The sequence below is a fragment of the Cinclus cinclus genome, chromosome 6 (assembly GCF_963662255.1).
Source record: "Cinclus cinclus chromosome 6, bCinCin1.1, whole genome shotgun sequence".
Classification (NCBI taxonomy): Eukaryota; Metazoa; Chordata; class Aves; order Passeriformes; family Cinclidae; genus Cinclus; species Cinclus cinclus.
In genome coordinates this window covers 54,273,022-54,296,725 of record NC_085051.1, presented here as the reverse complement: position 1 = coordinate 54,296,725, position 23,704 = coordinate 54,273,022, and the positions used below count along the sequence as shown (strand labels likewise).

Genomic DNA, 23,704 nt, shown 5'->3' with positions numbered 1-23,704 from the left:
ATGCTCCACAGGGCTTTTATATGTAATATGTTGGTGTGATTTGATTGAGAAGTGTTATTAATATTATAATGTGAAGCATTCCCTCTTCATTAGCTTCAGGGGACTGCAAGGCTCAGAGTGACTCCTAACTTTGGGAAATCCTATTTCCTTTTCCTTCTTAAATTCAGGACATAAAGACTGTTTCCAAGGACCTAATATTTTTTCTAGGTAAGGGTAATGTACCCAGCTCCTTTAAGACATTCTTGGGCATGGAGAATTGTGAGTAATTGGGAAAAAAAGATGATGAATATATACTAGAATTGTTCTCTCTTACAATAAACAGAGCTTTTATGCCCCTACATTTTTAAAGATTTATTTTAAAGAGTAAAGGCTTCTTTGTATGTTGGAATGCTTCCATATGTATACATTGTTTCTTACAGTCTTTACCTTGAAAATGAACACATTTGATTGGATTGATATTTGTAAGACCTGGACATGGTTAGGTGCTCTCAGAACAGATCAGAAATGACCATCCTGGTCGTAGGGAGCTTGAAATCAGTGTTTTTCTTCTTTGCCAACTTGACAAAATGATTCTTCACATCCAAGCAGGAGGCAAAGTCAGGGGTGGGGAAGAGGTGTTTTGCGCATTCGAGATTTGCTGATGTTTTCCAGGTAGAGATTTGTGTCAGTGTCGTTCTTGTTTGTACAAGTGCAGAAGTGCATGTCTTGGGGTCACTGTATAATTCCAGTCGGAGCAGTTTTCCCATCCACCTTGCTAAACCTCTCCCTGCAGCTTTGGATTGGATGCTCGACACTTCCTCAGTCACGCTCCTGAATTGCTGCCTGGTGCTGCTGTGTGCTGTTAAAAGATGGCCACGCGTCACCCCAGCGGTGGGCGAGCGGGAGCCCGGCGCCGCTCCCTGCGCTCGGCAGGGCTCAGAGCGCTGTTCTCATCCCGGGTCTGCCGCCCCGTGCAGGGGAAGGCGAGCGAGGTCTGAATCCCGGCCGTGTCCCTGCAGAGCTGTCCGTGTTCCAAGTGTGTGCGTCTGTACGCGGCCAGCTCCCCATCCCGCTTCCCAGGCGCGCTCCTCCTCCAGCCCCAGCCAGGCAGCTCCGCTCCATCTGGAGCTGCTCTTGCCAGAGCTTGCCTAGGTACTCATGGATGATTTCCAGCCTGTCTGCCCAAGCGAGTCTCAGGAATAAACCCCAACGAGTGCAGCTCCTGATGTAGCAAGAGGAGGATGTTCACTGCTGACTGGGCTCAGGTTTTTGTAAGCACTCCAGGTTTTCCGAGTTCGGAGTTGACATCAAACTGCTTTTGGGGACCAGGAGTACTAAAGCTTAGTGTTGCTGCTGCCTTGGCCTAGATTCTGCTGGGTTGGTCAGACCTTCAGAGTGAGCTTCATGGGCACAGGAGCGCTGTAGCTGAAACTTCCTGATGAGTGTTACAGCCCTTATGGTGATAGACAGGGTTAGCTGATAACTTGCACTATCACTAAGCATCTTTCTTACTTTCATCCTCCTCAAGCATAAATCTGACTAGATGAGGTTGACAATTCCTATATAATTTTGAGGGGAACTGGTATGTGTTGTTATTTTTAAGCATTGGTCAGCATGTTATTACTTGACGAACTTTTAGGATTCGAAGTTTTCTTTGTGCAGTTAAATCCTCGGGGAAAAAATGCCTTAAATGCCCCATAAATAGGAAGTGCACACCTAAGTAAGTATTTTTTACTATATATGCTTCCTTCTTTGTGAACTGGTATTTTTTAGACATTTTAGGAACATAGAAAAAGGCAGTGTAGCTTATAACTACGTAAAATTCTACTTACTTCAAACAGCACTGCAAGAACCTGTAAATGGACATGGTTTTTTTTCTTTCCTTAGCTTGTACCTCCATTCAAGCCACAAGTTACATCTGAAACAGATACAAGATACTTTGATGAAGAATTTACAGCACAGATGATAACAATCACTCCTCCTGACCAAGGTAAAGTTTTCCCAAATGTTTCCCACTGTGTTCTCCACACCACCAGAAATAATTTGCTATGATGGGTCTCTTCAGCTCATATGAAAAAGCATCAGTTAAAACTGGAGGGTTTTCCATATGTTTTTGACCAAGAAGTTGGTAAATTAATGTGAAACTTACATCTTTCCAGTTTTGGAAATGAAAAACCTGTTTAATAAAGAGTGAAATTATTTGTACTGTTGTCTTTTCCAAATCTGTACATTCCCACTGGAAGTCAGTTATAATAATGAGTTTTGCTCATGTCCATATCCACATGCACTGTGTGTATGCAAGCAGTCAGTTGATCATGGGCTAATGTCCATATTCAATCAAAATACTGTATTTTTGTGGTAACTGAGCATGTTTGATACTCTCAAATACCAATTGCCAGAAATTCAGAACAGTGAATTTGGATTTAAGCAGCACATCTAGCAAATTTACATGGACATCTGAACATCCCTTTTCTGAAATAACTTCACCATGCATTATCTTACTGTTGATTTGCTGAAAATAAAAAAAGGTAGCAAACGTTACCTAATGTCCTTTTTTTTCCTCTTTCAGATGACAGCATGGATTGTGTAGATAACGAGAGAAGACCTCATTTTCCTCAGTTCTCCTACTCAGCCAGTGGAACCGCTTAATGTTTTGCCATTCAGAAACAAAACAGACTGCATTTTGGGGACCTTTCTTCAATGGACACTAGAGAACTTTCTATATTATCAAGTTACAAACTGTGTTTGTATTACAACTTAGATGAATTTGTAGGAAGCCTCACAGATTCTGTATTTAAAACAATTCTTTGATGCGTTTTTGAGAAGGAGAACAAATCCATTCTTTAAGTATTATGTCAAGGCTTTTATGCTGAATGACCATAGGTTTTTAAGAATATACACCAAAACTGTTTACTTTAGAAATAATTAAGGTATTCAACATATCAGCAACTCTGACCAGAAAATCCCCTTATTTTATTTATTTCATACAGTTCATTATCTAAATACAGAATCTGCACTCTGAACAATTAGATTTATATAGGAAGATATAAGACTTTAGTAGCTAGTGCAATAATATAAGCAACAAAGTGAACAAACTCTGGAGGGTTAAGGTTCAAACTCATTTTGGACAGCAGTGAAGTGTCATCCAACTCCAGAAAACCAACTATAGGAACAGCATTAATGGCCTCAGTGAGGTAAATCAAAAAGCAAAAGTTATTTTTGTTATAACATCTGCTACAAGACATTACATATCAAACTGAATCCGGTGGGATTGCCACGCCGTACAGATAAGTATTTCGTTCTAGACAGTGCATTTTAATTATTCCATTTGCATAGAATTTAGGAATACTTCATAGGATTGGCTTCTCAGAACCTAGAAAATGCTTGATTTACCAATCTAATATGAAAGGCAACAACACAAAATCACCCACTTCCACCACTGTACAGAAATACCACGCAGGTCTAAGTGAGAAATCATCCTCATGAGCGAGTCAGCCAGCCACAAGTACATTTGGCACTGAAGTAATGACTTGTTGCCGCTTTTTTTTTTTTCTTATGAAAAGATATATGAATATATATAAACACTTAATGAATTTTTGCATCATGCCAGATCATTTCTTCTTTCTTGAGTGTGCATTAAAGGTATCAACCAACAGTTCATGGTGCCTTCTCACTCTTGAAGATTCAGTTTAACAGTGTTTCCCATGTATAAAAAAAACTAGGTTGAAACTTCATATGTGTTTGAATAATAATGGTGTTCAAAAAGTGAACTTCTTTTTTTTTTGTTTTTCATTTTTAATCTTAGTGGGACATTCCCCACACCCTATTTTTGTTGTATCATGTTTCTTTGTAATTTTCATAAAAGCAGTCTTATTCTGTCTCTGCTGCAAATAAAGTTATTCCATTGTAGGTTGCGTTCTTTAAATTGTTCATTTTTTTCTTTTTTTATTCTCTTAACTGTATAAAAAATGATGACATGTATTCCAGTTAAGTAGCATTTAATATTTTTATTTGAAAGGAAGTTTATATTATGAAAACCCTCTCTTCCCCTCTCCATCAGACACTGCTGTGCTTGCACAGAGAGCCCATCATCTTGACGTTTTTTAACAACATTCAACTACAGTATTTTTACTCATGATATGAAAGTTTCCCTCCAAATACTTAAATAAAATTGCTTTAACAAGTTAGGTTCTTATTTCTTGTGGTAGGAGCCTTCTGAATTTGTAGAAATGCAGCAACTGCTCCAGTTTCTCAAGTTTGATATGTGTATCACTGAGGGATTCAGGTTGTTCTGTTCCTCCTCAGTTGTTTCATCACTGTGCTGATCATTATGCAAAGACAATTTTAGAAAATGCTTGTTCAGAGAAATGCACCCTTTTCCAGGAATAAATTGTCTTGAGGTGAATGAGGACTGGCCTTGTTTTGCTGCCCTCCTGGTGCCAGCAAAAGGCCCTGATCTGCAAAGGTATTTCTGTTCCACCACTGGGGCCAGGATGTGCTGCACAATCTCTTACACTCTCCAGGCACTAATGTTCATCACAGCTGGGAGGTGGTTACAGAAGGCTGGAACTTCATTTTTACAAGCAAGAATACAAAGAACAAGATACAAACATCCAGGAACAACCACAGTGTGCTTCAGGCTAAGCACCAGGAGTTGCAGCCGTGGTAAGCCATTAAACATGCAGCACGTTTTTTGGTTCAAAGAAGAAACTGTAATTCCCGGTACAATATACTGCATGTTTGTGCAAGGAGGGAAGAAGGAAGAGGAGATCTGTGTCTCTGTAGAGACTGATGCTGGACAGCCTGTCCCATTCAGCAAGTCTGATCTAACTGCTCTCCTTTGCTTCCAAGCTTCATCTGTGTCTCCAGCCAGTCCAGGGACTAAGTTCAAGGAAACTCTTCTCCAAGTTCACAAGTCTTGACAAGTCCTGAACTAACAGCTTCTTGCATCCAAGTATAGGCAGCACGAGTGAGCAAAGGTTACCATAATCTGCCCCAGGAAAATCTGCTCTGTCAAATGCAGGAGCAGGCGTGGATCAGGTTGTTTTGTTGAGGCTGATTATGTCTCAGTATTTTTCTGCCAGTTGTTCCTAATGGATTGTTTTAATTCTCTTATATAAAATGGAATTAAAAAAAAAAAAGCTGCCAAAAATCTCTGAATCTTAGTATTGTTAGCAACTAAGAGCTGAGGCTCACACCTGAATGCTGGGTCTTCAGGACACATTCCCTCATTTTGCCAGTGATTGTCCTAAATACCTTACTTGTCCATAATTGAATGGTTATGCTACAGCTGTCTGTCTGCAAACACAAAATGTGTTCTTTACATTTTGATTAAGCACCGAAAATCCTATTGCAAAAACCTATGACTGGAGTGTCATTCACCTCATATTCTTTTTGTACCATATGTGCAGAAACTGCTTAAATCCTGCATGTTTCTTTAGTTCTTTGATTTGAAACCTCAGAACTTTTCTAACAATCTCTACACCCAAAACTTCCCCATTCTTCCTTCTAGCACTGAAAAATGTTATCTTGCTCTGTCTGGTGTTGCACATTGCAGCAAAGATTGTGCATCCCAGGTTCTGAACACCTGTGTTACAGCCCAGGAACTTCATTGTAAATTTGGACTTGGAGAAAAACAGGGGAAAAAAAACCCTTGGCAAGAGCACATGAGTAAGTTCTTCTCTGTGTGCCTGTGACTGCAGTCTGGAATTGAGGTCAGCTAGGCAGTGGTTGAAACAGATACATTGCTCTGAGTGCTGCTTGGGGCTGAGACATGGGCTGGAGCCAGGTAATTCTGCAAATTCCATTTCATATTCCCTGGTGTAGCTAAAACATCCAGTACAGTCCCATTAGGGTATGACAGGCTGTTCTCCCTTTAAAGTGAACAAGGATAACTCTGGTTCATAGCATTCCAAACTTTGCACAAACTGTGATCTCTTCCCTCCCCCCCCCGCCGCCCTCCAGTACAATAGGCAGCTTTTTCTTCATTTTTCTTGCTGCACCTTCACTCTTCCACCTGCTCTCCAGCTCTCATACTGGCCTTGAGTCCTAGCTGCTTTTTTAATTCATTCAGTTTTCCACTTGAGAAACAAATTTTGATAGTTTTTGGAGGTTTGAGGGCAAAATCTTGCCTGGATTGTTTGAATTGGCTCATTATTGCTTTAAATAGTGGGAAATTTTGTCTGCTGCTTTGAATTATGCCCATGTGTTGATGTGCTCAGTACACCAGCACTGTGTTCTCACGTTCCTGAATGTTTGTGGGGCCTTCTCAAATCTTTGTCAGAGAAAAATACCCTTTGCTTCTTAGAGAGCACATGTCAAACCAGATTTTTATCTCCAGTAGTTGTCTGTAGGATGGTGGTCTCAGATCAGAGGTCACAGCCCACAGTGGGAGTGCACACTCCAAGGGGACAGAGGTGCAGAAGAGGAGCCCACACATGGAAAGTGCCTGTGCAAGTTGTAGAGATTTTCTGCCTGAGAAGTTTGGGAAATGATAATTTAGCAGGTCTGGTTTATTTCTCTATATCTAGAAGAAGTTCAGAGGTACAAATACAGTTGAAGAAACAGGCAAAGGATCTTGTTTCTTCAGCGTTGCAAATGAGTGTTTGTCTTTCACTTTGAGTTCAATTTTTTTAATAACAGGGAGGTTAATTGCCACGAGGAGTAACACACACGGAACACACGGTGCCTATAGCAAGTGGGAGCTTATTATCCCCCTGCAGCTGAGTGTGCAGACGTGTGCCCGCTGTCTGCTGCAGCATATGCTGCATTCTAATCAGGTGATGACTGCTTGCTCTCTGTCCAAAATCATTTAAACAAATGCAATTTGTTACAGTGGTTCCTGCTTGACACTTCTTAAAATTTCTGTAACTGATGGCCACCACCCTGGTTTTGTGAGTGTGGTGGGTTCTTAGGGACCAAATCAAGGTCTTCATATGTAAAAATTCTACTTCCCTCTGTGGTTTTTCAGCCTGCACATAGCTCAGTTTTGTTTCCCCTTTGCTGAAGTGCTGCTTCACATGTTTGTTTTGTTGTTGTTGTTGTTGTTTTGGATTTTTTTTTTTGTTTTGTTTTTTGTTTTTTGGGGTTTTTTTTTGTCTGTAACTGGTTTTTTTTTGCCTCCCCTCAGAGATGGGGGTCAATGTTTTTGTGTTAAATGTAACCATGTTTTCCACACTTTCTTCATGTCTTCTGTCATGCTACTCTAACTGCTTGTATGTTGCATTTCATCAGGGCTTTGAGTTTGTTTCAAGAAGATAAATGGCAACACAGACATTTGCTGTATTTTCTGGATTCTGAAGGTCTCTGAAATTCTCTACATATTAATACACTAACCCTTCAGAAGATAGAATTATTTTTATGCTGGAGTGAAAAGTCCTCACAGAGGACACACAAGCCCTTCCCCAAACACTGTGATCTTTAGTTATTGGTAAACTCCCTGTATCTAGTTCTTTATAAAGTGTCTGTGTCCTTACAGTACCGATGCTGCTAGCCAGGAAACTGTGTAGTACTGAAAAAAATCTATATTAGAACAAGAAATAAAAAAGTGATTGTGATCTTCAGCAGAGTGCCTGAGACTTCATCGAAATTGGATTAAAATGATTGTGAAATCCATTCTTAAATGGATTCCCGGACTTGATGCTGGACTCGATGGTCCTTGTGGGTCCCTTTCCAACTCAGTTGTTTCTGTGATTCTGTGATCCTGCTCTGCATTAGGACTTGCTGCACTTTAGAGGCTCCTTACTCTGAAACTGGCATTTTATTTTAATTTACTGGGGCACAGATCTGACTTCAGAGAACAATTCTAACATAACACCTTCTCCCACACACAAGGCTGGAGTTCATACAGCATTTGAGTGATTTTTTTTTTCTAAATAGCTAATGAACTTTTCTCACATGGTCTATAAATTGCTGCAGTGACTTTTAAAGGCTTCATGGATATGCAGAAAGATCAAAACATAAGCCCTTCAATGAACTTCAAGAACAAAAAAAGGAGTGATATTACCAGGATGGTTGCAGCACATAGTAAGTTTTCCATATGATGTGTTTAGCTCCTGTGACTGTTCCTTATTCTGATATTACTGGGAGAAATGAAACTAAACAGGAAGACAGGAATATGTGGTGCCCATCCAGTAATGAGTGTAGAATGAAACTGAGTAAAAAGCAGAGACAACAAAGTCTCTTGGAGCAGCTGAAGACTGGGAAGTTGTAGAGGAAAGGAAGTAGAAGAAAGCAGAACAAAATGTACTTCTTTACGCAGGTGAGGTCATAAATTTAATGTTTAACTAAGATAAAGGGATTAAACTCAGTATCTCCCTTTACTTGATTGTAAAACTTAGAATCAGGTTACTTCTCCAAAATTTTACTTTCTGTGGTGATTTGCTCAGCATGAAGGAAGTGGAGATCGGGGGTGGCTGTTTGGTATTTAAAATGATTTTTTTTTTCATTCCCATAAGCAGCAAAGGGAGCTGTAATGAGGACAATGTTTCCTGGATTGCCCAGTGGTTTTTCAGGTAAGTTTAAGAAAGAAACCTGTCATAGCTGTGTTTTGCTTGAGGTAGGAGAGGCATCCCAGCAATGCAGGAAAGTCTGGCTGGAGGTCAGTGTGTGAGTGGCTGTCTGGGGTTCCCCTGTACACAACAGTTGTGTCAACTTTCTTTTCAGATCGCTCAATAATCTCTCCTTACAAGAAAGGAGAAGTCAACGAGGACACCTCAAACAGGAAGAAAACCCTGGATATAAATCCATTTCTTTTCCTAACAGGTTCAGCTGCAATTTTCTCTGAGCAGCACTGGATCCGGGCATGCAGGCTGGTGGAGCCCCCAGCACCCGAGGGCTGCTGCACAAGAAGGCTGGAGCAGCACAAAGAAGCTTCCAACTCCCCATCTGGAAAAAGCCCCCACAGGAGCACAGGCAATGGCAATGCCATCTGTCTTCTACTGAGCAGATCTCCTCTCCTGGGAGCAGGAAAAAAGCTGGCACACGGAGGTGGGCTTTCAGTTCCCTGCTGCATGGAGGTTGGATACAGATTGCTGGGTGGTACCTGTAGAGACCAGTCTGCACTACTGAGTTCCTTTTCCCTTTTTTCAGTTTTTTTTTTTTTCCAGAATTCCAGTTCTCTTTATTTGCCTTTTGCCTTATGACATTGTTCTCCCATCTATTCCCAGCAGACAAGAAACAACTGATTCCTTCTTCCTCTTCTCCCTCACTTTCATTCTTTTTTTGTGCCTTACTCTGTCTCTCATCTTCTTCAGTCCCTTCTAGAGGGTGTATTATCAACTAACAGAATATAATTTTAAATAATTATTTTCCACATGCTGGATGCTCCTGGAGTCACTGTGGAGACTTCATCTGACCCCAATCCATACGAACACTTACACTGTCTGTACAGACCCCTGTCTTCAAGTTTAATGTAGACTCTTGACTGGTGTATTTTGGCATGAAATACTGGCCTAAACAAAGAAAAGAGCAAGTCTCCCTCTGAATGTTAAAGTGATTTCCTATTCCTATTGATATTTTTAATATCAATTCTGCTACAGATAAGAGGAGGAGGTAAGTGCCCAGTGCCTTTTGTCACACACTCTTGCTCCTTTAGTAGAGTTAGATGAGAATTGATTGCTTTGAAAAAATATTTGGTTACCCCTTACTGTCTGGCATCCATTTCTCTTACAGGACATACCTAAATTTGTGTGGATTTCTAGCTGATAAATGTATAAAACCTGGGGGAAACAAAGCAAAAAAATTATCTGCCCTTTATCTCTCTTTGCTTTGCTTTGTGGTATGAACTATCAAGTTCAACCTATCTAGAGTTCTCTAAAAATGTAGAGTTAAGTACCTGATAAGACACTAACTGGAAATCGCTGATGGAAAATATTTACATCTTCTCTTTAAAACTCTTACAAACACTTAAGAACTCTTCAAAATGTGGGAAACTAAACCCAAGCTACTTCAGCATCCTCAAGTTCACTGCATCAGTCTGCTGCCTGTACATCCTGAGACCAATTTACTCACTTATCTAGTGATGTGAAAGGCCTGCAGTCCAACTTAACAATGTTGATAAAACTCCTGGAACTCAAGACTTAATCATGTCTTTTCCCATCCTACTGCAGAACCACAGAAAGCTTCCCCTCTCTGGCACTCAGCCTACATTATCCCCTGGGTACCCACTGATCTCATTTTCTAAGAGGAACTGAGGGGGGATTCCTGCCAGGCAGCTCTGTGGAAGTTGCCCAAGAAGTTTTAACACCCTATTCCTGGATGATACTATCCCATCCTATAGTTACCCTGCTTGGCTCCAGCCAGTCTGCAGATGCAGGTCCAAAATAAAATCAACCTCCATTCTGCTCCCTCCCCGCTTATTTGGGCAGCTAAGTGAAATCCAAACATATGGACTCCATAAATTCTTTGTAAATGGCCTCGTGTTAAACACTCAGCCAAAGCAATGGTTATCATTAAACAATGGTTATCATCTACACCACTAGAGCAGAGCACAAATTAGACACAGGGGCAGAGCCTCAGCTGTGCAGCCCAGTTTGCCCAGTGACACCAGGCTCATCGGCACTGGTCCCTTGGGCTCAGTGTTGGTGCAGTCAGCTGCCTGCTATGAAACCAACCAGGAATCCACACAATCCTCCTGCAAAGGTTTAAGAGGTGCCCTTATAGTGCCAGAGTCTGAATGAAAGGATGTTCTGCAGTTGTGGAAGAGCAGGATGTGAACACTGGGACAGGCTGCCCAGGGAATGGAGGAGTCACTCATCATCCTGGGGGTTTTTAAAAGCTGTGTAGATGTGGCACTTGGGAACAGGGTTTAGTTAGTGCTGGGCTTGGCAGTGCTGGGTTAATTGTTGGATTTGATGATTTTTACAACCTAAATGATTCTGTGGTTCTCTGACAGCAAATTTTCAATGAACACAGATCATAATCAAGAATGCATCCACAGCTAGGCAAACCAGAGTAAAACAACTGAAATAAAATACTGCTGAGGACAGGTTTAAATATAGACTGACTCGAAAGCACGTGAGGAGCTGTTCTACTGCTGGGGCAAACTGTCTCTCAGTAATATGAAATGCCACAGGGAATGTGTCAGAATAGTTTGCTTCAACAAATAAACACACACACACACACACACACACACACACCCCAGCCCACTGAATTTTTTCAGTAATTATAAACTCTTACATGCAATCTAGGTAGTCCTGAAACTTTCTGAACAGTAATGAAACTGTGGAGCATGTTACATTAAAATATGTATCAAAATAATCATCTTACATTTATTTTACACCTTCCAAGGAGCTCAGTTCATCGCACTTTTGCTTGTGTGGCATCTGACCAGATTGTCAAAACCCATTCTTACAAGGTGCTGCAGGGTACTATAACTTAAGTGATTCATGCATGCAGCTGTTGGAACTGCTTGTTGGGCTGTGAAAAAGCTTGTGGTGCCAAGTGCTGATCTAGGAGAACTCAGATCTCCATCAGCCGCCTTGGCTCCGAGTTGTTACTGAACAACAGATGGTAGCAGGAGTTAAGCAAACTAAGAAAATATTCTAAGTTAAAGGCCTCACAAGAAGTGAAATACTTGAGAAAATACAGAGAACAAGTGTTGAGGTTTGAACTAGTTTTCATGTCCAAGTGATGTATGCCACTAAACTTTAAAGGGAGCACTTGTTATGGTGGAAGTCTTCATTTAACTTGACAGAAGCAGCCACATATGGAATTAATATCACAGACATTTTAGGTACAGCTCAGAGACACAACTCCTGCACATGAAGCTGCACTTGCCACAATGCCTGGCACTAAGGAAAAGATGAAAGAACCCCAAGTCATGTTGTTTTACAGTAGATTACAAGCAGCAGCAGTAATGAAGGGACAGCATCACAAGCACTGATAATTTCTTCAGCAGAACAAGGACAGCACTGCAGTTCGCAAACGGGAAATTTGTTAGTGCTAACAGGAACAGAACTGCACAGGCTCTCACTGTGTCCTTATCAGCAGCATCAGCACAGAAGGGACAAAGTCAGTGCAAGATGTAAGAAAAGCTGTCCTAGCAATGTTCCCAAACACGATAGGGGTACAGGAGAGTACACAGTGTAAATGGAGTGAGGTCTTGTACCAGTGAAGAAAGGAAGTCCCTCTAACTCAATAACTTCTAGTTCTTGGTCTCACCAAGACAGCACACTCCACTATCAGTTAGGTGAGGAACAAGAGGTATTACAGAAGTTTGTGTTCAGCAGGGCTGACCAAAGTCACAGAAATAAAGTGGTTTCCTATAATACTTCTTTACTCCATGCCCTGGCTGAGCAAGAAAGCTCCTGCATTCCTGTGACCCATCTAAGCACACAATTTCTTCAAACCAGCTCTGTAAGGCAGCAGTAAAGGCAACTACACCCAATTGAGAACATGTTCTCATTTTTAGAGAAGTAAGGACTTCCAGAACAACCTAGAGTGAAACCACTCAAAAGAAGAGGAAACAATTTATGAAGGAAATATTCAAGCTGGCTTTCTTCTTTTAACATTTTTGGGAGGAGACCATGAAAATCTGCACATTGACTACATATTTTCAACGTTACATTTTACTGTACTTTAACTCCTTATACTGGTCATCCCAAATCATCACAGTGCAGGTTTCTAAACTTGCTTTTACTGCATTTAAAAATACTTCAAAATCTATTTTGTGGCAGTAAATAATCTTGCTATCATGGAAAGCAAAATCAGAAGAATCAGATTACTCATTTGGGGAGGTATTACTCAGTGCAAGAAAGCGTGGGAGAATCAAGCTCCAATGAATGAAATGAAATTCGCTGGGATGAAATACATGAAAGTACATTAAATTCTGTATGTAAACTACTTGGTTGAAAGTTGAATCATTTCTTTAAGTTCAGAAATCAATATTCAGCAAAGTGCTGCATTCGTACAGCACATCCCACCAAAACACCTAAGGATATGAGTAAGTTTGATCATATCAGTAGTTCTAGCAGAGTAAACAGGATGTAAGAGTGGACATACTCAGACCACATAGCCTTTTACCAGTTCCTCATTTCTGGCAGCAGCAATCAATGCCCAGGAGAACAGAAGAAAGCAGCAGATCTCAGAGTGCTGAACAGTTTCAACAGTACTATAAACTCCTAAGTGTATCCAAAAGCACCACACCTCAATATACAGCCTTGCAGTACTCAAAAACTCATTAAATCCTTGAGCCTTTGGTAGACTGAAGAGCACAGATGTGCCCCATGTGTGACCTGGAAAGGCTTCTTGTTCCCGTGTTGTTTCTCTGCACTGCAGCGTCTCCAGGGCCACTGAAGCCTCATGTGCAGCAGCAGCAGCTCTGGATCTTCGCACAGGGGGTCTGTGCTGTCCCTGCTCCTGCAGCCCAACAAGGTTTGACTTTCCTCTGGCAAGGACACCTTCATTTCTCTCCTCTTATCCAGTGCTGCTCATCTCATCAGAAAAGCCAGTGAGGCTGGTCAGATGTAATAGGCCCCTGATAAATCTGTGACTGTTCCCAATTATGTTCCCACCCTTCCTGTGCCTGGGTGTAGGGCTGGACACAGCGTTTGTGATGATCCACACCATAACATTCCTGTGGACTTAGGTCAGACTGAGCAGCCCACCATTCCCCAAACTGTTCTCCTCAAAGAATGGCACAACTCTCACCTTTTTCCCAACACCATCAGGGCCATTCCTCAGATGCCACTTCCAGTTAGCACCCTACTGTCCATTTCCTGCTCCAGATTCACAGTCCTACTCTTGGCATGGACACCACTGTACTCCTTCACATATTTATGAGAAGCAACTTGAGTAGGATATGTTAATTAAATGCAAAGAAATGCATACTGAGAATATTTGGATTTTTTTTTTTGGTGGGGGTGTTTTTCATTCTTGTTGGGCTTTTTTTTCAGAAAAGTGTGACATAATGTACATGTTGGCATAACAACCCCCTTATTTGTCATACTGATACACTAGAATTCAAAGAAAAAAAATGGGACCAATCTATGATTTTGCATTTGATTTATGTTTTGCTCTTGTCTTTGCAGGCAGCAAAATGGTCTGTTCTGAATTTCAGGCCATAATTTATGAATTATACAAAAAAATATCTGTATTAAGATTAAACTAATTTTTTTTTTTAAAGGGGGGAACATTTGACCAATAGATTTCCTAGGGGAATATTTTAAAACACACTTCCTCCCCAAATTAGCAGTCCAATTATTACAGTATCAATTGAGCAGTGAGGACTTGAGAAAAAAACCCAAGAATTTGGGTAACAACAAACATAAACCCAACATCGTGCTGCCACCCTGTGGCTTGAACATGAAACTTGTACTGCAAAGGTTGGAGGAGGGATTATTATGTTTTATCTTAAACCTCTAATCAGATTAAAGAGCACTTCTACACAAGGAGCCACTGGCAGCTGTTGGAATTCAGTGCAAGTTTAAGAGAAATTGTACGGAACAGATCAGGACAGTACCTGATGACACCACTGGGGTTCTGACATGGCTGTGCAGCTTATCCAGGGGAACTTAGGAGAACCTACCCTCAAAACCTTCAACTGGGAAAGAATAAATAGAAGAACATCTGCATCTTACAGAACAAATAAATGAGAAGGGGATCATGATTTAAACTATTACACTTGAGCAAAACAATGTAAGAAAATACAATTAAATAAATCCTAAAATTTAAAGTAAATCCTATAATCACAAAATACTCAATCAATAATAAGCTCTGCAAGAGATAAGTAACTTAACATCTATCACAGGGTTTTATTGTAAATCACAGCCATGAGAACTAAAAACTTTAATAAATTACAAGTGAAAGAAATAATAATTTGATTCCAGCTGAGCTTTTTCCCAGAGGAAGAAAACAAAATAACAAAAGCCCAAAATACACACCACCAGCAAATATTAAAGCTTGTATTACAATTGTAGCAGTTGAAGATACAATCGGGTGTAAAAGGTATGGTATTTCAATGGCTGTCAATATAAAATATCTATACCAAAATACTACATATGTGTGTGCATGTGTATTAGCCTTAAAGTATACAACAGACTGTGTGATCACTTTCACCCTATTGCAATTTTAATAATGTAAAATAAAAAGTAATTTAGAAGAATTTTCTTCCAATTTTCTACTCACAAGAAGTATTTGTCTTTAAATGATATAGCTCCTACTTATTTGTTCAAGAATCGTTAACATTTTCTGAGGCCTCTTGGCTATTTTTAATAGGTTAACCAATTTACCTCACTAAAAACATTCAAAGCCTTGCTACCTTCCCCTTCTCAGTAGTGAAAAGCCCTATGGAGAGTGGAGGAAAAAGCACCAGGTAACTCAACACGGGGGCACAGGTGGTGTCTTCAGCCCTACCTGTCCTCATTTCAAAGCCTGCTGGGAGAAGGATGCCCTCTGGGAAGAGCCCCCCACATCTCTCTCCTTTTCCAAGCTGCCACGCCCTGGGCTGTGCTGTAAGGTTGGACTCTGGAGTTCTTGTGCTGCTGCAGCAGTTTTGTTCTGCACATGTCTGAGTGCTGCTCTTGGGTGGGTCGAGGTTTTCCCTTCTCTGCTTGGGCAACCCCACGTGTTCCTGCAGTAGCCTGGGATCTAAGATTAGCCTGACAATCGATGGTAAACCACTGCAAGGAGCAGAGGACAAAGCTTGACAGACACAGAACAAACTGTGGAGATACTCTGTCATGCTCTGTCCCAGCTGGAGCTTCTCCAAGCACAGAGGGCTCCATGTCCGGGTAGTCACTGCTCTTGGAATCCAAACGGACAGCAGAGGCAGCACAAAGAGCTTTCAGTTGCAGAATTTGCCATGATGAAACAGTAACACACCTAACCAAAAAGTTACAGTGCAGCAGTAGATGCAAGTTTGTACACATACTCCATACCTGGGAGCTTAATGACAGGCAAATTTTGCTAGGATTCAATTTTTTAATCCAGTTTGATCCTGTCAAAACCCAAAGCCATCACACAATGACTGGTAGGAAGCACAGTGAAAGAGAGAAGTATTTACTCCTTGCATGGTGCTGGCATTTGCTCTTGTCTAGCCAATCCAGCCAGAGGCCAGTTGAATGTTTTCAAAAGAAAACAGGCCCAACAAACCTGGGGACAAAGATACTGTTTCCATTTCTTCTTGGCTGCACCTTTTCAAAGTAAGATTCCGAAAATTTATTTGCTTATTTCTGTCACTTCTGAGTGTCACAGCTGATGGCAGCAAATACAGCACAGAAGCAAAGCATGAATGCCTTATCTGTATTTGTAAGAAAACAGAGGACATTGTCTCATTGCTTGGGGTTTATGCCCTGTCCTGAGATAAAATACAACTGTACCTAGTTATCGCCTGTTCAAAAAGGAATACCAAAAAAAGCCTATGCACTGGCTACAAGTCAGGGCCCAAATGTGTAGGACATTAAAACAAAAAGGAGGGGAAGAGGCTGAGGTGCCGGCTGTATTAAACCAAAGACGCATCACTCACAGACTAGAGAGTTAAAATTTATTTATTTTAAATTTTCATGTTGTCTGATCACCTGTAGAATGGTTCATGTTTCTCTTGGAAAGAAAGCAGACTTCTGGACTGAACGGTAAAATATTTGGGAATTACTATGTGCACAGGACAAATGCTATTGAAGGAGACAACTCAGGTGTCTTTGTTCTTTTCAATGAGTTTTTTTACAGTGTTGTGGGTTTGTTCTAATACAGCCTGGAAATACTGGAGACTACTGCAGTCATTTACCACCTTAGACTGTCCTTAAATATATGGTGTCTGTGAAACCACACATTTCTAGAATTTACTCAGTTATTAGTCTTGAAAGAAATAGTTTTCTCCTGATCAGATCAGCTTACTTCCTTTTAGACATAAAGGTCTTCTCTTTGAGACATATGCCACAGGCCTCAGAAGTTTCTCACCCATCTGTAAAATCATTACTGCAGGGTATTTTTACCCATCAATATGCTGGCTCCTCAGGGGATCTCCTTCCCTTGGAACAGCAGGCAAACTTTGATTTTTGACACTTTGCAGTGAGTAGGAGGGGAAGAACATACAATAATAACAAAAAAGCACAGTATTAAACCCAATTTCCTGCTCAGTTAATAAACCAGACAATTTCTCTAGCTCTCCTTCACAGTCCTAGGGGTACTCTAAGTGTTGCACTGTAACTCTCTTACAGCTCAATGATCAGTGGCAACGACGGAGCCCTTGTGAGGAGGAGTTAATTAGAGAGAAAAATCTTTGTCCTCTCACACAAAGGTTTTTCCCTTCACACAGGGTTTGGTTTTTTTCTGTAGGCATTATAAAGATTTACAAACAGTCTCAAGTCTTACCTCCTATTGTTTATCTGAAAACTGTAGGACTACAGAAAGAACTTTCCTGAACAATATTCGAGTCTTTTGGTAGATACAGGCAGTTTTCTCACCTTCTGAAGTCAGAGAAGCAGATGTAACCACTAAACCCCATTTCTCACATGTATGGAGCACCGCCCCTATGCAAGAGTTGGTCATGCTGTTCTGTGCTCCTCCTGCCCTTCTCCTCCCAGCCTCTAACCTTCTTCCAGCCCTCCTGCTTTTCTTCTCTCAGCTCTTCATGCTGCATTGGGTATCTATCCTAATGCACAACCATCTTTCAAGCAGCTAGAAGATAACAAATAAGAACATTAAGCCATGAAATCCATGTCATTGTTTACAGAGGACAGCTTTCTATGAAATACAGTAGTGAGTAAATGAGCCAAAAAAACATTTCTATCACTAGTTTGAAACACAAATCATTTGTAAACAACATGTCTCATCTCTCCCAGAGACTAGAAGCAAAACATTATTTTCAGTCTCTCACCCTCAGGAGAGAGTAGGAAAAAGCAGACACATCCTTAAAGGTTTCATTTTGAAAAATATGCTTGACTGAAAACCACTTTGATTCACTCCTTAAAGCTTCAAATGAAACAAAGCCAAGTTTTAAAACTCTTTCCTAAAACTAACATCTAAACACAGTAAATCACAGGTTATTCCCATCCATAAAACTTACCTTTGTGGTTTAAAATGATTGCCACAGGAGCAACATTCTTATCTGCCATGATATCAGCTGGGAACTGCAGCAGAGATCTGTCATCATCCTGCTTCATTTATTAGTGCTTTGAAAAGACAAATAATGCTGTGGAATTCCAGCTAATTCTTTCACTACTAAGTCACCTGACTTGAGACTTTTCTTTTTTTTGTTACAGGAATGAAGATAAGACACATTTCACAAGTTGCTAAAAATGAAGTGGTGTAACTTACTGGAGTAAGAACCAATAAAGTCTCCCATTTTAACTGGTTCTAAAACATGCAGAACAGGAAAACTAACCAGACCCATCAGCATGTCTAGGCTGGCATGGATGGTTGAGAGTGAAGTGACACCCCCCAGGAAACCCTAAAGGGTACAAATGTTTTTAAAGTGTGTCTGCATAGTTACACAAAGTGCTACACAGGCTAGAGGATGTCATCCTGCACCTCACTGTGGCTAATACACCCAAAGCCATGCCAGTGCAGCTGTGAGGAAGAGCTGCTCTCTAGCAACAGCCACCCCCACCCTTTGCATTCTTTTGGGGTAGCTGCAGTATTGTGACAGGCAAATACCCAGAATGCCTCCAACAGAATGTCAGATAAAGGGGTCCCCACGAGGGAGAAGTCATGCTCTCAAATTGCATTGCAATGGCCTTTCCACCTCTTCAAACAGAAATGGCTGAAGTGGAGTGAAACAGGTAAAACAAGGTTACTCCACCCAAAACATACTAATCACAGCTCAGAAGACTGGGAAGTATGACTGGCAGGCTTTATTTCAGGAATTCGGGGCAAAAAAAAAAAAAGAAACAGACCATTAGCTGTACCACAAGGATTTCTTTCCTTGTGTGTGTCAAAATCTGTTCCTTTTTTTAATCTGAAATCAGCCACTCAAATCAACATTTTCCTGAGGTAAAGACCACTGTAGTTTTCTCTTAGACACAGTCGGTTTGCCAGATGAAAAGCCTTTTTTGAATGAAACATAGCAAAATCAGTAAAAGAAAACTACTTTGAGGGGTTGTCCAGTAGTACTTTACTTCACTCTTACAGCACAAACAATAATAAGCCTCTGCAGTGATTTGAAAAGAAAATGAGGAATGAGCTGTTTTATGGAGAGGTAACCCTGAGTGCTGACCACTTTTCAGACCACTTCATGAGCTATTTCTGAGTGGGTATTCAGGACAATATGAAGTTTACAGTGTAGGTGATCAACTCATACAGATAAGTTGCTTTCCAAGAAAGACTTCTCAGTGAAGGTACAGGAAAATTTACTAATGATAAAAAATTTTCTGCTCCAAGCCTGGTGTGCTATTGCTCCTTCTATCAAAGGGTGTGCTATTGCTCTTTCTATCAAAGTTATCACAGAAAGATTAAAACCATTCAAGCTGTCAATAATTACAAGCTGTCTGTGATAGCTTAAAAAAACTTAACCAGAATCAGCAAATTCTCTCATTTGGAAAAGCCTTCAGGCTTGGCTGATTTTCCTAGTTAGCTCACAAAGAAAATATTGTGTGTCCAGAATGGACTCACACTCACCTGAAAGAACAGAAGGAGCAACTGATTTCTATTCTGATCCCACAAAAGCGTGTCCTAACATGACCAACATGTGGAGAGAATATTCTGAATCCTGCATCACATCAGGAACACCAGGTGAGAGCACAGTGGTCCCTTCCAGACAGGCATATCACAACTAGGGAAAAGGAGAAAGCCGACTCAAAATAATCTAAAAAGCTTTAAAATATAAATGTTTATTCAGCTACAGTATTTAAAAGTACAATATAAAGATATAAAACTTAGAAACTCCATAACTAATTCACATGCTAAAAGGATTAGTTGGTCAGCTGTAAGAAGACTTCATGAAATTCATGGACGTTTTAGCCACAAGGGTTATTTCATCGAGTTTCAGACTTGAAATACTGAACAACCATTGCAGAGAACTTGCTCTCCCATATCACCATAACTAGGGGAAAAAAAACAACAAAAAAAAGCCAGAATAAACAACAGTCAGCCTGTTTCTGGAACATAACAATGGAATACTATTCCATTATCAACTGCGACCACGGGACTCCCACACAGCACACTCAGTATTTCTTTATGACACAGAACTGTTAACAATGAGGAAAAAAAAATAAGATTATTCATTGGAAGTGCATACATTCAGCTCTGGTCAGCATGCTATATTGCTGGTGGGAAAGTAAGAGAAATTTTTGCCTGTTATAACAGTTAAATAAGAAGCTGAACTAGACTTGCACTACGGTCGATTAGAGTGCTTCACGCAGGCATCTTGGTTTGCATGTTTCATTTTTACTGCTGCTTAAGCATGGAAAGAGTTTAACTCCTTTATGCGTATGAGCTAGATATCTGCAGCATACAACTATTAGGGCATATGTAATTAAAATAAGCTTCTGAACTCGAAAGGTACTTACTTAACAGCGGAGCACAAAGAGCAGGTAACCGTGTTACAGCAGCTGCAGAGCCTGCTGCAGCTCTGGCAGACGAACCGGTCACAGTGAGCACACGCGTCCTTCACATCGGCCGTTCTCACACACGACGAGCAGGCTCTGGACGCTCCCACCGGCGGAACTGCTTGGCAAAGACAGGTAAGGCAAGATGAGCTTTACAGGTAAGGCAGAGAAAGCAGCTGGAAGTCGCAGGAGCTGCAGAGCTACAGGCGGCAGCACCTCGCGGGACGCTCGGGCATTCCAAGGGACAGGCAGCGCCGCTCGGAACTTTCTCGGGCATTTCGACGCTCAGTGGCAAGCTCAGCGCTAAGGGATGCTACAGCAGAACATACACGCGGCAGAGCCGAAATCCGTCAGCTCAAGTCGAACATTTCCTTTAAGGAAAGTCAATAAAGAAGGAACTACACAACACGAAGCACTCGTCAAAGTACAGACCTCCTTGGGAGGCGAAGCCAAGGGGCAGCACTGGTCTCTGTAGTGGGCAGGGACAGGAACAGAGGGAATGGCCTCAAGCTGTGTCAGGGTTAGGCTGGGTACTAGGAAAATTAGAGGGTGGTCTGGCACTGCAACAGGCTCCCCAGAGAAGCGGTCGCGGCCCCAAACCTGCCAGAGTCTAAGGATCATTCCGGCATCTCTCTCACGCTCCCGGTGGGAAGGTCGGGGGGTTCCCGACGGGCGGGACAGGAGCTGCGCTCCGGTGGGTCCCTTCCAGCTCAGGGTACCGCGCGGGTCTGTGGCACGCCCCGGGCACTCACCCCTCTCCGCGGGCCGCCGCCGCAGTTTCCCGTCGTGGCCGATGAGGAGCTGCCCGCTCCAGCGGGGCCCCTCGCCCTGCGCCTCCCCGGCCGGCCCCGGCTCCGCCGGACGGGCGGCGGCTGCCGAGCCCTCCATGTACGCCTGGGCACCCCTGAAAAGCAGCCGCCGGGTCCTCTCTGCCGGCGGGAGAGGAGAGCAGAGTTAGCGGCGGGCTCCCCACGCATGGCCGCGGGCCAGGGGAGCGGCGAGCCGGCACATCCCCCTGCCCGGGGCGGCCGGCCCGGCGCTCCCCTCTCCTCGCCCCGCTCACCGAACACCTCCCGCCGGTATTCCTCGCCCCGCACGCCGCGGCTCAGCTCCCGCAGCCCCACGCGGGTCTTCAGCTGGAGCGGGGCCGCGTCCCCGAAGGGGCAGGAGCGCTTCGGCATGGCCGGACCGACCCGCCCCGCCCCGCGCCGCGTCACGGCCGCGCCACCGCCTCCCTCACGCCGCGGCCCGGGCGCTCGGGAACCGCGCCCGCTCCGTTCTTTCCGCGGGGGAAAGCGAAAGCTTCGTCCCCAGCGCAAAATTTCTCCTCCCGCCACTTCCCGAGCGCCCGGCGGGGCCGGCAGAGGCACCGGCCCGGCCCCGCCCGCTGCCATCGCCCCTCAGGCGTCACCTCCGTGCGCCCGGAGCGGCGAGGCCAAACCAGCTCTGGACTCGCGTTTGTCAATAAACTCAGACTCATGGAATATGCGGAGTTGGAAAGGACCCACGAGGATCATCGAGTCCAACTCTTAGCCCTGCACAGGACACCCTAAGACTCGCACTGTGCGCCTGAGAGCATCGTCCAAGCGCTTCTTGAGCTCTGTCGGGGTTGGGGTTGTGACCGCTTCCCTGGGGAGCCTGTTCCACTACCCGACCACCTCTGGGTGCAGAACCTTTTCTAAACCTATCCTGACACAGCTTCCGCCTCGTCCCTCACGTCCTGTCGCTGGTCACCGGGAGAAGAGATCAATGTCTGCCCCTCCTCTGCCCCTCACCAAGTTGTAACTGCAGGGAGCTCTCCCCTCAGTATCCTCCAGGCTGAACAGACCGAGGGCCCTCATCTACTCCTCTTACACCTTCCCCACCAGATCCTTCACCATTCTCGTGGCCCTCCTTTGGAAGGTCTCTCATAGCTTTAATTTTTTTTTTTTTTTTTTTTTTTTTTTTTTTTTTTTTTTTTTTTTTTTTTTTTTTGTGGCACCCAGAACTGCCCCCAGCACTCGAGGTGAGGCTGTCCCAGAGCAGAGAAGAGCAGAGCAGAGCAGAGCAGAGCAGAGCAGAGCAGAGCAGGACAATCCCTCCCTTCCCCGGCTGGCGATGCTGTTCCTGATGCCCCCCAGGACAGGATTATCCCTCCTGGCTGCCAGGGCACGGCTGGCTCATATCCAACTTCCCATCAGCCAGGATCCCCAGGTCCCTTTCCTAGTGCCCCAGTCTGTCTCTACATTCAGGGTTACCCTGTTCCAGATGCAGAAACTGGAACTTGTCCTTTTCAAACTTCATGCAGTTGATTGCCCAGCCCTCTAATTTGTTGAGGTCTGTCTGGAAGGTCTCTGCCTTCCAGGGAATCAACAGCTCCTCCCAGTTCTGTTTTATCTGTTAACTTACTCAGTATCCTTTCCAGTCCTTCATCCACTTGTTTATGAACCCTCTTTTCCCTTCTTGGCGGGCCCTCACATTATGCTGGGTCCATGGAGCTCGTTGAGCAGCCTAAAACTCCCTGCCCAGGTTTGGGCTGCCTGAATGCTGTGGAACCAACAAAAGTGTGTACAAGCCTGAGAATTTCCTTTTTGAAACCATAAAGGAGGCTGGAATATCCCTGTTTGGCTAGGGGGCTCTGGTGGGCTCCTCAGCAACAGCCAACATCAGGAATGGGTTGGCCACTTGTGGGCAAAATGAATTTTTGGGGACTGACACCCAGTTTCAGCTAAATCTGGAGTTTTCCAAGACCTTCTGCTATGAAAGGGAATTACTGAGATTTGCTATTTACAGATTGCCTTCATAGCACCCCAGGTGTGGTTTCATGGGTTAAAAGTCTCAGATGCCATTCCAATCAGCAGCCAATCTGGGTACTATGTATATTTTGAAAATACATTGTTTTCCTCATGGCAAACAAGTTTAAAACTGGTGTGAGAGTTTAGGTGCTACCTTTTGTGTCACTTGAAGGTGATCTGTCAAGACAGTTGTATTTCTTCCAGACAGTTTTATTTCTTCCAGAGGTCTCTGAATTCAAAACTTCCCCTGTATGTACTGTGGAGAGAATCACAACCAAGTACAGAAGCAATTTTTCCATGAATGAACTTTCAGTCTGCTAAGAGTGAAGGACTTGTTCCTGGTTTCTTTTTGTTCTGGTCAAAAAACAAGTTATCAAATAAAGACTTAAGTTTCTTCCTCAAAAAAAAAAAAAAAAAAAAAAAAAGAAACAAACAAAAACTCTAAACACCAAAACCAAACAATAACAA

General features: G+C 42.8%; 2 protein-coding genes across 2 annotated transcripts in view; one reads left to right on the top strand and one right to left on the bottom strand.

Annotated features, from left to right (window-relative positions):
• Positions 1-4,232, top strand: part of AKT1 (AKT serine/threonine kinase 1) — a 71,718-nt gene extending 67,486 nt beyond the window's left edge. Inside the window, exons 12-13 of the mRNA XM_062494780.1 lie at positions 1,867-1,969; positions 2,549-4,232. Coding sequence (XP_062350764.1) covers positions 1,867-1,969; positions 2,549-2,628 — 183 coding nt within the window. The 3' untranslated portion in view covers positions 2,629-4,232. The remainder of the gene's footprint in view (positions 1-1,866; positions 1,970-2,548) is intronic.
• A 13,821-nt stretch (positions 4,233-18,053) lies between these two features.
• Positions 18,054-21,643, bottom strand: SIVA1 (SIVA1 apoptosis inducing factor). Its single transcript, XM_062494781.1, has 5 exons — positions 21,526-21,643; positions 21,215-21,391; positions 20,424-20,580; positions 19,534-19,957; positions 18,054-18,089 (listed from the first exon to the last, which is right to left on the bottom strand). Exons 1-4 carry the CDS (start codon positions 21,641-21,643, stop codon positions 19,900-19,902), a joined length of 510 nt encoding a protein of 169 aa, XP_062350765.1. The 3' UTR covers positions 18,054-18,089; positions 19,534-19,899.
• Positions 21,644-23,704: the final 2,061 nt, after the last annotated feature.